This window comes from Oncorhynchus mykiss, chromosome 3 (genome assembly GCF_057628025.1).
Source record: "Oncorhynchus mykiss isolate SJ-2025 chromosome 3, ASM5762802v1, whole genome shotgun sequence".
Classification (NCBI taxonomy): domain Eukaryota; kingdom Metazoa; phylum Chordata; class Actinopteri; order Salmoniformes; family Salmonidae; genus Oncorhynchus; species Oncorhynchus mykiss.
In genome coordinates this window covers 33,210,707-33,224,068 of record NC_143024.1, presented here as the reverse complement: position 1 = coordinate 33,224,068, position 13,362 = coordinate 33,210,707, and the positions used below count along the sequence as shown (strand labels likewise).

Below are 13,362 nucleotides of genomic sequence, written 5' to 3'. Positions count from 1 at the left end.
TGTGTTCTGCTACAAGCTTAAGCAGATGCAGTGTATGACTGTAGGTGAGAGGTACACTGATATATATAAAATCCTCAATGTGAGAAAGCGACTCACCCCTCGGCCAGCTCCGCCCTCTCCTCTGTACGCTCCAGATCACCCTCAATGATCACCAGCTTACGAGCCACCTGTAGGGGTAGAGAGGAGGCAGAGAGCAAAGGAAGTAAAACATTTGAAAAGAGCAAGAGAATGCAAGAACGAAAGAAGTGGTGATGCATGGTCCAAGACTTCTTCAGAAGCCACATCAGAGCCTTGTCCTAGATGTGTGACGTGTGTGTTTGGGGGGGGGGTCTGATGAGCTCACCTCCTCATACTTGCGGTCAGCCTCCTCAGCGATGTGCTTGGCCTCCTTCAGCTGGATCTCCTGCATCTCCATCTTCTCCTCATCCTTGGAGGCCCTGTTCTCAATCACCTTCATACCCCTGAGAGAAAGGGAGGTAGAGCGAGAAAGACGGGCATGAGTGTCAAGTGTTTAGGCCTTAATAACCACATTACAGTGTATTGCAGGCCTTAGCTTTCTAAACAGGAAATTCTGTAGGAAAGAAACCGTAAGCTGATATCTCTGTATAGTCTGGTGGCAAACTAACTCTACAGCTCTTCTCTGCTGATATGTGGTGTCAGGACCTTATAATGCAGGCGAGATCGGAGGAGGGGCACTGATACAAGGAGGTCAGGGGGCAGTGTGTGTGTGTGTGTGTGTGTGTGTGTGTGTGTGTGAGAGAGAGAGCCCTAGCCTATATACATAAACCTGTTCATTACCCACAGGGTACACCCTCAAATAGGCTACTTCCAGCTCACATCCACCAATGACCACCTCCCACATCCCATCTGCTTTAAAACCCTGACAGGAAGTCAAAAGTCTCCCGCTTAGAGAAACAGGAAGTGGCATCAGAGGAAGTGAGTTGACCCGGTGAGGACTGAACACCGCCCCACCTTCACCCATTCAAAAAACACACACCTCTCGCTCTCATCTGCAGCTTTCTCTGCTTCCTCCAGTTTCTGCAGAGCGGTGGCCAGTCTCTCCTGGGCCCTGTCCAACTCCTCCTCAACCAGCTGGATACGCCTGTTCAGAGAGGCCACCTCAGCCTCAGCCTGGATGGGGACAGAAGTTATTGAGAAGTAATGTACACCATAAGCACACCACCTCAACCTTTGATATAGAGAAGGATTACAGAGTGAAGTAGCCTACAATCCCACAACACTGGTAGAGTGAGAGTTACTATGACATAACAACCAGCAGTTATACTCACACACACAGGCCTGTTAAAGGACACACCTCTCCCTCAGCCTGTATGCATGGGTGAGAGAGAAGCAGCACTCTCCACTGAACTGGAACAGAGCTGGGAAAGTGGGAGTGTGCTCTCAGTCTTTGTAATGGACACCAACCCATCACATTTCATCACCACAAGAGTTGGATACACTAATGCACACAGCAAATCTCTCCCCAATTGATGTGGCCACGAATCGCACTAATTGGGCACACCAGCCTAGATGACTGTGCTGCCTACCCTGGGTGGGTCGGGTATGGAAAAGAAAGGAAGAGAATGCACTGAGACGGATGAGGGGAAGGTTAAAGCACTTAGTGAATAAATGTTTTAGTGCCTTGTAGAGAGTAGCCTGGCTGTTCTCTCTCCATGCCTTGGAGCAGAGGAATAATGCAGTGTCAGAGAAAGCGGAAGACAAAGAGCAGTGAGAGAAGGATAGGAGGCGTATTAAGCCTTAGATAGCCACAACCAGATGAGCAGATCAGAAGATGGACCAGAAGGAGGCCAACACTGACACAGCTCAGTATATACTGCAAAGCACATTGAGGATTAGGACTGTCTTACTTGTAATACCTCCATGGTCAGTTGCTAAATTGTATGCTGCTGCCAGTATGTTTTCAAATACTGCCCAGGAGACACTAGCATGATGGCCATATTGAGACACATAGAACACCAAACTAAAAACAGAAGGGGTGCATAAGCAATGACAGCACCTTTGAGATGTAGATGTATACAGCAACACTTGATTAACTACCCCTACTACACACAAACACAACCTGCTGTGGCTGCATGAAAGAACGACTTTGGAGCACAGACAAACCCCGGTTGCCATGGCACTGGCATGCAAGTGTTTGACAGCCTTTACGAAGAATGGCCCTCTCACCACCGTAGGCTAGCGCCATAGAGATATGCAAATCGGCACCCCCTCAACAGCCCTGGCCCCTCCGGACCCCTCGCACCCTTGAAATATTCCTCGGCCACTAAATGAAGAGAGTGCTATTAGTTATCTACTTCCTGTCTGACCAAGCACATTCTGGAGGTGGTATTTTGCAGCCATGGTGGTGGATGGTGGTCTAATTAATATTAGAGGTCGACCGATTATGATTTTTCAATTTAGTCTCAAATAAATAATGAAACATGTTCAATTTGGTTTAAATAATGTAAAACAGTGTTGGAGAAGTAAAAGTGCAATATGTGCCATGTAAAAAAGCTTGGTGGTTCCTTTTAAGATGAGTCTTCAATATTCCCAGTTAAGAAATTTTAGGTTGTAGTCATAGGACTATTTCTCTCCACACCGTTTGTATTTCATAGACATTTGACTATTGGATGTTCTTATAGGCACTTTAGTATTGCCAGCCTAATCTCAGGAGTTGATAGGCTTGAAGTCATTAACAGCACTGTGCTTCAAGCATTGCTAAGAGCTGCTGGCAAACGCAGGAAAGTGCTGTATGAATGCTTACGAGCCTGCTGCTGCCTACCACCAGTCAGATTGCTCTATCAAATCATATACTTCATTATAATAAACACACAGAAATACAAGCCTTTGGTCATTAATATGGTCAAATCCAGAAACGATCATCTTGAAAACAAAACGTTTATTCTTCCAGTGAAATATGGAGCCGTTCCGTATATTATCGAACGGGTGGCAACCCTAAGTCTAAATATTGCTGTTACATTGCACAACCTTGGTCTTCACACGGACAAATGGTCTTCACACAGTTCGCAACGAGCCAGGCAGCCCAAATTGCTGCATATACCCCGACTCTGCTTGCACTGAACGCAAGAGAAGTGACATTTTCCTTAGTTAATATTGGCTGCTGACATTAATTTATTTTGACTACATATGCAGGTTTAAAAAAAATAGACTTGTGTATTGATTTTAAGAAAGGTATTGATGTAGTTGGTTAGGTACATTTGTGCAACGATTGTGCTTTTTTTGCGACCGATTTTGTTAAATCACCTGTTTGGCGAAGTAAGCTGTGATTCGATAAATTAATGAATTATATGCAATGCAGTACAAGCTAGTTAACCTAGTAATATCATCAACCATGTGTAGTCAACTAGTGACTATGAATATATATATATATATATTTTTTATAAGATAAGTTTAATGCTAGCTAGCAACTTACTTTGGATCCTTGCAGCCACAAGGTCCTTTTTATGCCGAAACTCACATAACAGGTGGTCAGCCTGCCACGCAGTCTCCTTGTGGATTGCAATGTAATCGGCATCCAAAAAGGCTGATTTCAGGTTATCATAACAAATCGGTCCTAATTAAATCGACCTCTAATTAATAAACTATTCTAGACTATTGGAATTGATGAGCATGTGTATGCATCTTCAAATTCCTCTATGGAGAACACTGTAGCGCAGAAACACTTCAGCTCTAGACTTGAGAATGAGGCGTCTCTAGTTAGCTTGGTGGTGTTTAGTGTTTGTACACACCGTATGACCAAGATGCAACATGATCCGAGTCTTCAGAGGAGCTTATGTAATAGAGTAGTAGCATTTCTGAATACTGTAGACTTCCAGAAGGCTGAGTCAGACAGGTGGAATGATACAACTCTTTCAGACTAGGCCTGATTTATTCTGTGGGAAAAGGGCCAAACATTCATTGTCAGGTTGTCATCCACTTAGGTAACACACAATTTTAGTTGTCAGTTGTCATTTCCTCTGACAAAAAAAAGCCCCATCACAATCAGTTGGCAACCACACTTCCTGTGCACAATAGTAGAATGACTCCACGGGAGCCTTGCGTTCTGTCTCACCCGCTTCCAAAGCAGGCCTCTGTGCTAGAGTATAACTGTTGACCAAGAGACCCTCATTTTAAAAACTGACTGTCCACTGTGTAGGCTATTTATTGCAGTCAAATGCTATGGAATGGCCATATATATCCAATTATTGTGTTGCATTTGTTTTGCTCCAAATAGCTCCTTGAAAAAGATGCTGAGCGCATATCAGTGACAGCATTCATGTCTTGTAAGAGTTTTATCATGAGATGAAAGGAGAAATCCATACGGCTTTGTATCATCTGCGTTTGACCAAGTTACCCTCGAATTTAACCACAGAATTACACCATACAATTACAACTGGGGCCTGGGCCAAAGTAGTGCGCCATAAAACCGCAATAAATGTTGCACTGTGTGGCAACCCAGGCACTTACATCACTAGCTACTAGTGAGCTTAGAGGAATTTGGCAAGTTGTTGAGGGCCAAGCATTTGAAATTCTAGTGAGTGGGGAAATGCAGGGACAACTGAAATACAAACTATTCAAAGCATTTGACCAACTTTCATCTTGGAATTAGCATTGCACAAATAAAACACCAAATCAATGAAAGACGCAAAGATCTTTGGGTACAATTATTCTTAAGACAATTGGAAATGCAGGACGCCCATAGAGATGGATCGAGGACCCATCTTTGTATCTGTGCCATTATAGTGTCTGCAACAGCATGGGCTGCGCCATAGGGTTGGTTGTTTGCCAACAAAAATGCACAACTATGGGACAAAACAGACTGGGTTGGCTTAGATTGTTGACAACATGTAAGCTATATTTGGTCTCCAATGATTTTTGAAAACAAATACATGTGCACAATGCGAACTTGTCTCAAATACATCGTTATAGATTTTTGGTTAGCTAGCTAATTTCAGACATATTAGCATTGACATGAACACCTCAAAACAAGACATGGTATCAAGAACATGAAACAAGCCACTTACGATTGCCCACATGGCAGTCTGTCATTCTTGTCAGCAATTTGGCCATCCAGAACAACAAGCAGCTAACTTCTGCCCCAACGAGGTGCACGTCGTTCGTAAAGTGGTCAGCTAAGTGGTTCGAGCATCAGGCCAGTAACTGAAAGGTTGCAGGATCGAATCCCTGAGCTGACGAGGTACAAGTCTGCAGTTCTGCCCCTGAACAAGGCAGTTAACCACTGTTCCCCGATATGCCATAATTGTAAATAAGAATTTGTTCTTAACTGACTTTTCTAGATAAATAAAGGTTCAATATGTTTAAAAGTTTTTTTTATATCTTTTTACATGTAATCTATTGAAACCATATGTAACAGTATAGCTTCTGTCCCTCTGCTCGCCCCTACCTGGACTCAAATCCACATCCGTTACACTCACCCCCTTTTCCGCAGCAACCAGTGGTCCAGGTCACGGCACCAATGTAACAGTATAGCTTCTGTCCTTCTCCTCACCCTTAACTGGGCTCAAACCAGGGACCCTCTGCACACATCAACAACAGCCACCCTCGAAGCATCGTTACCCATCGCTCCACAAAAGCCACGTCCCTTGCAGAGCAAGGGGAACAACGACAAGGTATCTGAGCGAGTAATGTCACAGATTGAAACTCTATTAGTGCGCACCCCACTAACTAGCTAGCCATTTCACATCGGTTACACATATCCATTTTAAAAAAGTAGTCACTTTTCTTCTTGTGTTTAAAAACAATTGGAAAGCCAATATTGTAGTGCTGGAGTCCTGAACCAAATAGTGTCTCAGTAATTTATTGTGGCCTCCTGATGGCTGTTATATCTTGAATCCATTTACAAACCATCACACCCAATTTGAATACAATGTGCTGATCATTGGATGATTGCTCCCAATCCATAGTAATCCCCACCCAATTGACTACTTTAAAATGACAAAGGCCATGCTAAAACGGGTTATATCCATGATGTCTTCTCTCTCTATGAGGACGCCCAACTCCAGGTAGCTGGGTATCTGATTTAGCACGAATTTGTCAAACCTTTTTCAGCTCCAATGAGGCTATTGGACTGAGCCAGCGGAAGAAACCGACAATAGGTGCTAACCGTAGCCATCTGACTAGGGTAGGGGGTTCAGTTCAAACTGTACTGGAAAGTTGCCATAGCGTAACAAATCAATGCATCTATGACCTGTAACTTGCACCTGGATAAGTCAAAGCCTAACGTTGGCAGATACCGGAATGTTATTGCAACGTTACCTGTTCCCTTGACCGCTTCTCCTCTTCAACCTGTCTTTGCAAAGTCTCAGCTCTTTCCTCGGCTTCATCCGCCTGTTGCTGCAAAACTTTAATTTTTCGCTTCACTGCCTCGATGCTATTGGCCATTTTCTTCAGTCGACTTAATTTGTTAGCTAACTTGCAAAGATTTGAAAACGAGTTTCTAATAACTAGCTCGTGCAGGATGCTAACGTTAGTCGTTCCAGTTGGATTGGTTGCAAGCTGGCAAACGTCGTTCCCGATGCGATGTTTTCCCGAACAGACAAACCAACGCCCCGCCAACGAGTCCAAACTGGAAATTAGAACAGAGCTTCGTTTCTTTCAATCTAACGTTACTCAACACTGTTGTCAGCTTAGTCTAAATTAATTCTTACCGGCAGACAAATGTAATGTGCATAACAACGTCAAGTAGTTCGATTGAAAACTATGGCGAATGAATCATAGACTAGCCTAAAAATTGTAAATCAAAGTTTTCACCTCGATGTGTCAATGGACACAGTGAGACAGCGTCGTTAGCTAGATAGCGGCTAAAGTAAATGCTATAGGTTCGAAAGGCAGTTCCAACAAGATGAATACAAGTAGGATTTTCCCTTTAAGCAAAATGTATGGGTGATGGTTCCAGTTGTCTATTGAAGATGAATAAGCAAATTTCTAAGAATTTGGAGGAAAGTTGTGCAAAACAAGACGGTTACTCTCTCCCTCCACTGCTCAGTTGCCTCGTTCTCTTCCTTATTTCAGCAGACAGCACGCTTCCGGTCTACTCCACCCTGTCAAAGGGGAACTGACGCCTTATATATTCCCGCCACCTGGATAATTTAGACTTTTAACCAAATGATAATTAATTAAAGTTCTCCAACGCAAAGACAATGAAACAGTAAACACAAATTGTCATATTTAGAGCTAGCTAGTAATTCAACCTGGTCTCAGAACATTTCGTATAATTATGTACGTAAATCAGAGACACTCCATTTAGTATGAAATGTTAAATTCCATATGGTATGTATCAATTTATGGATGTCCGTCACCCATTTCGCATGATATGTTATGATTTACAATTTGTATTATATGTTACGAATTAGCAACATGTAAAATATGTTCCGAATTTGCAAAACATACAATATGTTGTGAATTTTCAGAAAGTACAATATTGTAATGAAACAGCAAGGAGCAGGTCTCAAACCCTCAACCTTCGAGCCCGAGGTCCGGCGCGCTATCAACTGTGCCGCATGCTCTAAAAGATGCTCGTGCAGCAGAGTCGATATCCGCGCTTATAAACCCAGGGTCGTTACACTACTCCCTCCTTTCAAAGAGCGCGTCCTCGCGCTTGCTTGCGACTCTACGTCTTACAGGAACGCGCTCACCGGCCAAGCACACGCACTGTCGTGGATGCAAGGTCCGACCACTTCTGACACCAGTGTAAGGAAACAGGCAGGGAGCAGGTCTCGAACCCTCGACCTTCGAGTCCGAGGTCCGGCGCGCTATCGACTGTGCCGCAAAAGCATGCTCGTGCGGCAGAGTCGATTTCCTCGCTTATAAACCCAGGGTCGTTACACTATGTTATGAATTAGCAAAACATATGATACGTTACAAAGTCTAGCTAGGTGGCTAATGTTAGGTATCTGGCTAACATTAACTAGGCTACTGGTCAGGGTTAAGTTTAGGAGTTAGTTTAAAGGGTAAAGGGTAGGGGAAGGATGAGCTAAAGGTGTTAAGGTTAGGGGAAGGTTTAGCTAAAAGGGGTAATGCTAGGGGAAGAGTTAGCTAACATGCTAAGTAGTTTCAAAGTAGCTCAAAAGTAGTAAGTAGTTGAAAAGTTGCTAATTATCTAAAATTATAAAGTTGTCTGTGATGAGATTTGATCTCACAACCACCTTAATTTCGTTTTTGCCTTAAGCAACCATCTGTCTTATGTAAACATACCAAATGCAACATATCATACTAATTTGAGTGTCTTGGATTTACTTTAGTATGTTACGTCTAGTCTATGAGACCAGGCTATAACCACACGGCATAGACATCAATTCAACATCTATCTATTGCACGTTGGTTGAACGTACTTTCATTGAAATGACATGGAAACAACGTTGATTCGACCAATGTGGCCAGTGGGTCATACGGTTCATCTGAAGCAATATCTTTACTCTTCAGGATTTACTTTTGTCACCATAGGTCTAGGTCCTGTATGCAGTGTATTGTCATGGCCCAACTCTTCCAGGCACTTTTGGCTGGCTGCCCTCAGCTCACAGGGCCATCTGTCCAAGCTGCATATGCCAGCTGGCCAGGCCATTATCTGGACTGGAAGGCAGTGAGTGGTTTTATTTAGCATAAAGAAGATGCATACTGCCGTGTAATGCTCTGGCTAATTGTGAAATGTGTTGGCTTGAAACCCCTGCTTTTAGCCCATGCTCTGGTAACACATCTTAAAGGATATAAATGTTGTACGTTATGGTTTTAGTGTATGTAAAGATTAATTCCCTGGTATTCAATAGATGTGAGATGGCTTAAATTGAGTATCACTACTCTTTTCGCCCCATAAATCCAGAAATGTGCACCATGGTCCATGGGTGATGTTCATTGACATGAACAAATGTGAAGTTGTATGTGGACTTGAGAATGGCACTAGATATTCCCATGATTACACATACTAGCCAGTATTTGGCTGAACCAGTACCTGGGTTTGAGGAGATTATGAATATGACGATATCTCCTCTCACCCAGGATCCTTAAATTCAAAGTCCCATTACCAAGCGTAGAGAGAGCAACTATCGTCATTACTGCCGTTACGCACGGTATGTGCTTCCGAAAAAGGTCTGAATAAAAAGTATCTATTGTTTTTTACCAAATTTGTTTTTTACCAAATCCATCTTCGGCACCTGCAAGCGCAGGTCGGCTGATCCAGCAGCGCCACTGTATCCCAATATATATAGTTTTTTACCAAATCCATCTTCGGCTTGCAGGTGCCGAAGATGGATTTGGTAAAAAACTAATTTGGTAAAAAACAATAGATACTTTTTATATATATTATATTTTATTATAGACCTTTTTATATATATATATATATATATATTTATTTATTTTTTATTTTAATTTTTTTTGGAAGTACATACCGTGCGCAACGGCAGTAATGACGATAGTTGCTCTGCAAAACTCCATATTTTGGTGAGTACTGAACATATTTTGACATTATAAAGTTTGCGGAGCTGGTTAATGTGACTTTGAATTAAAGGATCCTAGGCGTCAGAGGACATCTTGTCATGTTCATCATCTCATCAAGCCCAGGTACTGGTTCAGTTTTTTTGGGGACATATGAATCACGAGTGGCGTTGCATTTTATTTTAAATGTAAGTTATGATTTAAATCAATGAAATAGTCAAATGATAATTGGATACTGGATGAGTTCTTCTGATCTGCCTTTGTAACTCTAAGCAGAGAGTGCAATGTTAAAAAGACTGCAGTTGATCTCTTCCCTGTTTCTTATGTATCTTGTCATTTAATGAAGGGTCAGGAAACACTAGCAGCTCCATTAGAAGAGTAAGTAATGTGTGCCACCCACACATCTCCCAATACAATGTTCCAGGAAAGATTATCTCAACAAAGAGCAAGCCAATAGTTTAAAACGTGTCCCTAATCCTAAATAAAGGAGCAGTGGACACCCCACGACTCCACAGTGGATTACAGCAGTCTGGGAGTGTCAATGACATTTGAAACCGAGTAGTTTGAAGGTGTAACGTTATTAATCGTTCCCACTACACTCTCCCTAGTCACCGGGAACACAATGATGACAGGAGTAATAACAGCAGTGACATGGCGACACTATTAGCACTAATCCCCCATTGGGTGCAGAGCAGAGGGGAAGGGGGTCTTGTAGCCAGCTGGCTATGCAGAGTGACACCCTGTCTAAATCAATTTCACCCCCTCTTGGATGCCGAGAGGCTTTGCACTGAAATGCCACTGCAGGGGGTGGTGCTTGCCGGTTGGTGGGGGAGGAGGGGGAGCAGTATATATTTTATGGCTGACCCTGAATGTCCATTTTGCTTTGTGTTGTGTGGTTACAGAATGCCACACTTCAGGGTTTGTAATAGCCCCCACAGTACGTGTAGATCTCTCCACCTGGCTGTGAATGTCTCCTGCCTCACTAATGTCTTGTTGTGACTCTGTCCCTCGAAACTAACTAAAGATTGAAGGGATATTCTGTCCTGGCAACTGAGACCACAAGTCATGACATTATGCCATTAGATTGTATGAGATGCCACACGAGCCAGGGCATAGATGTTGTGTTATCTTTATCCTCACTAAGGATTCTGGCTCCTCTCAAGGTCTCTTAGTGCTTTTCTTTTTCAGGGCCTATCTACTACATGGTATTTACCAACAGGGAGGTTTGACAGCATTGTCTCTATGGGTGCATTCGTAAATTCACTCTGGAGTGCCCAAGGGTGCTCAGAGTACGCTCTGGGCGTTCATAAATTCAGAGCGTTGTCAGATTGTCTGTTATCTCTGGCCAAAGAGTAGGGTTGATCTGAGCGTTCTGACCTCACAACGGCATTCAAGCACCCAAGCTAGCTGACGCTCTATTGAATACCAGGGAATTAATCTTTACATACACTAAGTAGCTTGCTAGCTACTTCCAGACATAAATGAGAGAACACCTCACTCTGACCCTTTTACTCGCACTAGCAGAGCTGGTTTGGCTGTTATCAAAAGAGTTGCTGACTGTAACGTGTGCTGCTGGCAACAATTTAATTAAGCTTTTTTGCCGATGTTTACTGACACCGGCCACATTGAACAGGTGTTGGGCGTTCGTAAATTCATCAGTTATTTTGAGTGAATTTACGATCGCGCCCCATGACAGTGTCTGTGTAGACATGGCCTTTACACACACCCGGCCCCCCACCCCCCCTTTCCTCCGCCCCCACCATTCTGACCTCTCCTGTTTTAAACCCCGTGGTATTTTGGCATGGGAGAGCCTTCTCAGGGCTTTGCCATAAGAAGGCAAGCCATTATTATGGCATGTGGACGTGCTATATCAGGGGAGGGCTTCCCTGACAAAACCATTTCATCATTATCAAGGGACAGATAGGAAGAGAGGGATCTAAATAAGGTAGAGAAAGGGTGCGGGCCTGACCTGTGTGTTGGAAACTAATATGATGGGAAGAGAGGCCTTGTTTGTATGTGTAGGTGTGAGAGGGCAGTTTGTGTGGTGTGCTGTTTGGTGTGCCAACGGAACTTACATCTGCAGCTTTCTTGTCTGCAACCTCCAGCTTCTCCTGGGCATCCTTCAAGGCCTCAGAATATTTGTCCAGCTCATCCTCAGTCCCCTTCAGCTTCTTCTGCATCTGGATCAACGCATCGTCATGCTGACGGAGGGAAAGAACAACAGACAGGGAGGAGTGGGAATGAGAGAGACAAACAGGCAGAAAGAGAGGAGATGGAGAGAGAGTGAGGAGAGGAGAGGACAATAGAGCGAGGGAGAGATACAGTATGAGAGGATGGTTAAAGGGAAGAAACTCAGACAAGCCAAGATGTGTGAAGACCAGGCTATAGAGTGGAAAGAAACACACACAGTAAGATGTGAGAAATAGAGGTCAACATCTCAAGTTTTCCGAAAACATATTTCAGTAGTACATTCATTGAAGTCATTGGGGAGATTAGAGCAAGTAATCATGTTAGATGGCACATATTTCCAGCTTTGGTTCATTATTTAGTGAATAAAACTATTTTTGAATGTTATGTATGTATGTATTGGTCGCCTTTGATGAGCAATTGATCCCAAACATCCACAAGTATGAGTAGCCGAATGACTGTGTTGAGGGGTTACAGTGTCAATGCATTGTGGGTATTAATATCCCCAGGCTCTCAGCCTTCGTCCCTGAACTGCTGTGTATAACTATTGCTGGTACTTGTCGTTGTTCCCAACCCTACTATTGGATTCCAACTTGGGGACAGGAGGACAGCTGTCACTGTCAAGAAGAATACCCACACGCAAGGTCTTAATATAGTTTTATGGAGCTCTCTGGAACACGATGATCACTTTAGGATCCGGATATAATGTCTTCATTTGTCTTTTCCTGTGACTATCTGTCAATTAAGTTTAGGCCTTTATAAAGGCTCCTGGCTGTCAAACTTGGATTTGTCATTTTGATATTTGTTTCTACGTTTCGGTAGAAATACCAAGATCATTTGTTTGCATTCTTCAAACAACTCAGACTTAAACTCCCTGAATGTTGTTAACATTGAGTAAAAACAAAAAACATACTCATAGTTAATAAATATGGTATATGCCATATTTTATGTTATTTATTGCTAATAACATTTAGTGTGAGCATAGGTTGCTTGCCTTCTCTAGGTAATGATTATTCAATTCAGCATTAACAGACCAATTTTGAATTTGAGCTCTATTGTAAGGCCTCGAGATTAACCTTCAGTTGACCTCCCCTAACCAAGGTATGGTTAGCATCTTAGCAATTGTTGGCCTACTTATGTTAGCAAAGTTAATCAACTGTGTGTGAGTTAGCATCACCTAATTAATTACTAACTAGAATTATACGGAGAATACTAGGCTAGGCTAAGCTAGGCTAGGTGACCCCACCTGCTTGCTCTTATCCTCAGCTGCCTTTTTGTCAATCTCGGACTGGTCAGACGCTTCCAGAGCAGTCTCCTTATCCATCTTCAGCATCAGCATCTTCTTCTTGATGGCCTCCATATTGCCGGTGTTTGGTTAGGCTCACGAGGCAAAGAAATTAACCTGGATGTCTTTCTGGAGAAGGGTTCAAGGAGGATGAGTTGGAGCCCAGAAGGAGATAGGGAGAGAGATGGACGGACAGAGAAAGGGCAAACTCAGATTATCATAGGGTGGGTGGTTTTATACTTGATGGAAAGGTTGGCAACTCCCATCTCCTATGCCGCTCCTCTAACCTATTTTAAGACTCCTCCACTGACCAAGGCCTCTAAACCCATTATTCAACTCCGTGTGTCTGTCAAAATCTATCTCAAACGCTCACACACACTTTCTCTCTGACACACACATGCACAATGTGTTCCCACTCTAACTATCTCTCTTACACAAACACA

General features: G+C 43.1%; 1 protein-coding gene across 14 annotated transcripts in view; it reads right to left on the bottom strand.

The window, feature by feature from the left end:
• LOC110513633 (uncharacterized) overlaps nt 1–13,184 on the bottom strand; it is a 27,053-nt gene extending 13,869 nt beyond the window's left edge. For 4 of the 14 annotated variants that reach the window (XM_090228940.1, XM_090228913.1, XM_021593457.3 and 1 more), the window contains exons 1-4: nt 6,277–7,077; nt 998–1,131; nt 344–461; nt 97–167 (exon numbers count right to left, since the gene is read on the bottom strand). In XM_090228940.1, coding sequence (XP_090085066.1) covers nt 97–167; nt 344–461; nt 998–1,131; nt 6,277–6,402 — 449 coding nt within the window. In that variant the 5' untranslated portion in view covers nt 6,403–7,077. Of the gene's footprint in view, nt 1–96; nt 168–343; nt 462–997; nt 1,132–6,276; nt 7,218–11,522; nt 11,649–12,880 lie in introns of those variants that run through there. The other 10 variants (XM_021593423.3, XM_021593428.3, XM_090228877.1 and 7 more) reach the window with 7 other exon arrangements.
• Nucleotides 13,185–13,362: the final 178 nt, after the last annotated feature.